Raw genomic sequence first — 2,700 nt, 5'->3', positions numbered from 1 at the left:
CAAACTTCAAGCACTGAAATCTTTTTCGTTTGTAGAACTCCTTGAATGGTTTTTTTTGCATTAAATATTGCAAGCATCTTCAAAGTTTGATCATCTTTGATGTTGCAAAATTTCTGACTGTTGATGAAAAAAAAAATTATGTTCACATAGGGTGCGTAGGCACTCGGAAGCTGAAAACCCACTCTCCTACCAGAACCCAACAGCAAACCAACTCCGCTCGTAGCCGAACAAGATGCCACACCAGGGTCACCGTCTCAGCATCCCCCACGGCAAGCTCTGGAAAGGCCACGACCCAAGATGCACCGCCATCGCCTGTTCCGGAAGACCTGGAACAAGGGCTTGAGTTGTGCGCTCAGTTGTCTATCATCACCGGTGCCACTCATACCATTTGGGCCGCCAATGGCGCGAAGACGATGCACCGGCAGACCGGGCACGTCGAGTGCTCGTGCAGCCACGGGTCGATGCACTGCTGGTGGAACATGTGCAGGCACGCCGGTAGCCGCTTCACCGTCTCCCCCTTCTCCACCTCTCCGAGGCAGACTGAGCACTCCGGCGTGCCGCCGCCGCACTCCAGCTGCTCGTACGCCAGGATGTCATACACCGTCACCGCCTGCGCGCCTCCATGCACCGGCGCTTCCCGGGCCAGCGCGGGCATGTGGCCCTGTATCTGCTCCAGAAACTGCGGGAGAGCGCTGCTGCCTCTCCCGCTACCGCTTCGGCGCCGTAGCCTGGCGCGCGCGCACCGGCATGGCAGGCAGAGAAGCCGGCCCCCGGAACGGAGGAGCCGCAGGAGCGCCCCGTGGGTGGAGGCTTGGCACCGGCGCAGCGCCGACCACGGGAAGAGGACGCCGCAGAAGGCCGTGTACACGGTGGCGTCGAGGCAGACCCAGAGGAGGAGGAAGAGCGTGAGCACGATGATGGAGCCCTTGTTGCGCTGGGGCCTCTGCTCCAGGATGACGAGCCCGTAGAGGATCATGGCCGTGCCGCCGATGTAGACGGTGTTGACGACTGCCAGCCCGGAGGCGCGGAAGAAGCAATCCACGGCCATGGCATCTCGTGTCTCGACCGTAAACCAGCAATTCACTGGCCGATGGGTACGCAATTTCTCAGGAATTTCGAATTCTGTTCTGTACGGGGATGGCTCGTAAGTCGTCGCGCAAGAACTCCGTTGCGCACAGAAGAAGCAAGAAACGAGCAAATGAGCCAACCATAGGAGGAAGAGACAACTAACGGAGCGGTTGCGGTTGTACGGTACTCCCTCCGTCCAGAATTATTTACCATTAAAATGGATGAAAATAAATGTATCTAGAACAAAAATACATCTAGATATATCTATTTCAATGACAAGTATTTCCTGAAGGAGGGAGTATTATTTGCATACTTAGCATATGTGTGCATATTTTAATATGGTCCGTAGCGTTTTTAGGGCGACCCTATACATTTAGATTCACAGACAAAGATCGCACCAATATTATCTTTCTTTTGACACAGTAATATTATGTCTGTTACGTGGTCTATCTGGCACCTTCGGACCAGATTGACATGTGTATTCAGTTGGAGAAGTCAATTTTAATCCTTGAACTTGTAGAGGTTCCACGAAATGAACCCCCACATCAGAATACCTATCAATTGCACACCGAAGGATGTAATCCCGGTCAAAATCGAACACTGGTATCGTTTGAGGTATAAAAACACTGCTGTGGCAGATTTCAACCGGGATTTGTCTGACTGGTGGGCCCAGGAAGCGGCAGTGTTGACCACGGCAGGCACCCGTCTCCATGCAGGGCCGGCCAATCTTTTACACTGCTAAAAAAATATCTAATGTGTGAAACTTTTTTTTTCTTTTTATATAATCTATGAAAAAATATAATGCATGAAACTTTTTCAATTTATTTATTTTTAATTTGTGAAGCTTTTTACAAAAGTCATGGACTTTGTAGAATCCATGATTTTTTTCAAATACACAAATCCTTTTTCAATTTTACAAATTTTTCCCAAAATACATGAACATTTTTCTTCAAAATCATTGAACTTTTTCTAAACCTGTGATTTTTTTTATAAAAAATCATGAACTTTTTTCTAGATTGATGAACTTTTTCCAAATCTATAAACTCTTTTTGAAAATTCAGGAGCTTTTTAAAATCGTTGATTTTTTTTCAAATTGATGAACTTTAAGTGGCAGTATTGACCACGGCGCACACCCATTTTCCGCTCTAGGCCACACCTTTTTTTTCTGTTACACTGCTAAATATATATCTAATGCAGGAAACTTTTTCCTCTTTCAATAATCCGTGAAAAGATATCTAACACATGAAACTTTTTTCATTTTTTTTCTAAATTTGTGAACTTTCTTACAAAACTTGTGGACTTTTTCCAAAAAAAATCATATCCATGATCTTTTTTTAATTTCCGTGAACTATCTCGAATATCTACAGGTTTTCTTTTTCATTTCCATGAACTAAAGAAGGGTCAAATAGGACTATTTTTCCTTGTAGTGTACAACTAAGAGAAGTTAACCTAGTTGTTTATGGCTACAACTGTCAACGTACCCGACCGGAGTTTGAATCTTGTAACTCACAAATTAATAGTTGAGCATGTTTTTTCCTTTGCGTTTTCTATAGGTAGTTGGGCCTCGCGGACTGCACGAAGTGGATAGCAAGCTGGGTGGAACTGGGCTGGCCCAGCTTTTCCACGCGCGGG

General features: G+C 46.3%; 1 protein-coding gene across 1 annotated transcript; it reads right to left on the bottom strand.

Annotated features, from left to right (window-relative positions):
- Positions 1-379: 379 nt before the first annotated feature.
- On the bottom strand, positions 380-1,048 carry LOC119308611 (probable E3 ubiquitin-protein ligase plr-1). The gene has a single exon (XM_037584744.1). The coding sequence runs from the start codon at positions 1,046-1,048 to the stop codon at positions 380-382; it is 669 nt and encodes a 222-aa protein (XP_037440641.1).
- Between the last annotated feature and the right edge of the window lie 1,652 nt (positions 1,049-2,700).

Source organism: Triticum dicoccoides, chromosome 1B (assembly GCF_002162155.2).
Source record: "Triticum dicoccoides isolate Atlit2015 ecotype Zavitan chromosome 1B, WEW_v2.0, whole genome shotgun sequence".
Classification (NCBI taxonomy): domain Eukaryota; kingdom Viridiplantae; phylum Streptophyta; class Magnoliopsida; order Poales; family Poaceae; genus Triticum; species Triticum dicoccoides.
The sequence above is the reverse complement of the archived record's forward strand: the minus strand, read 5'-3'. Positions and strand labels throughout refer to the sequence as shown.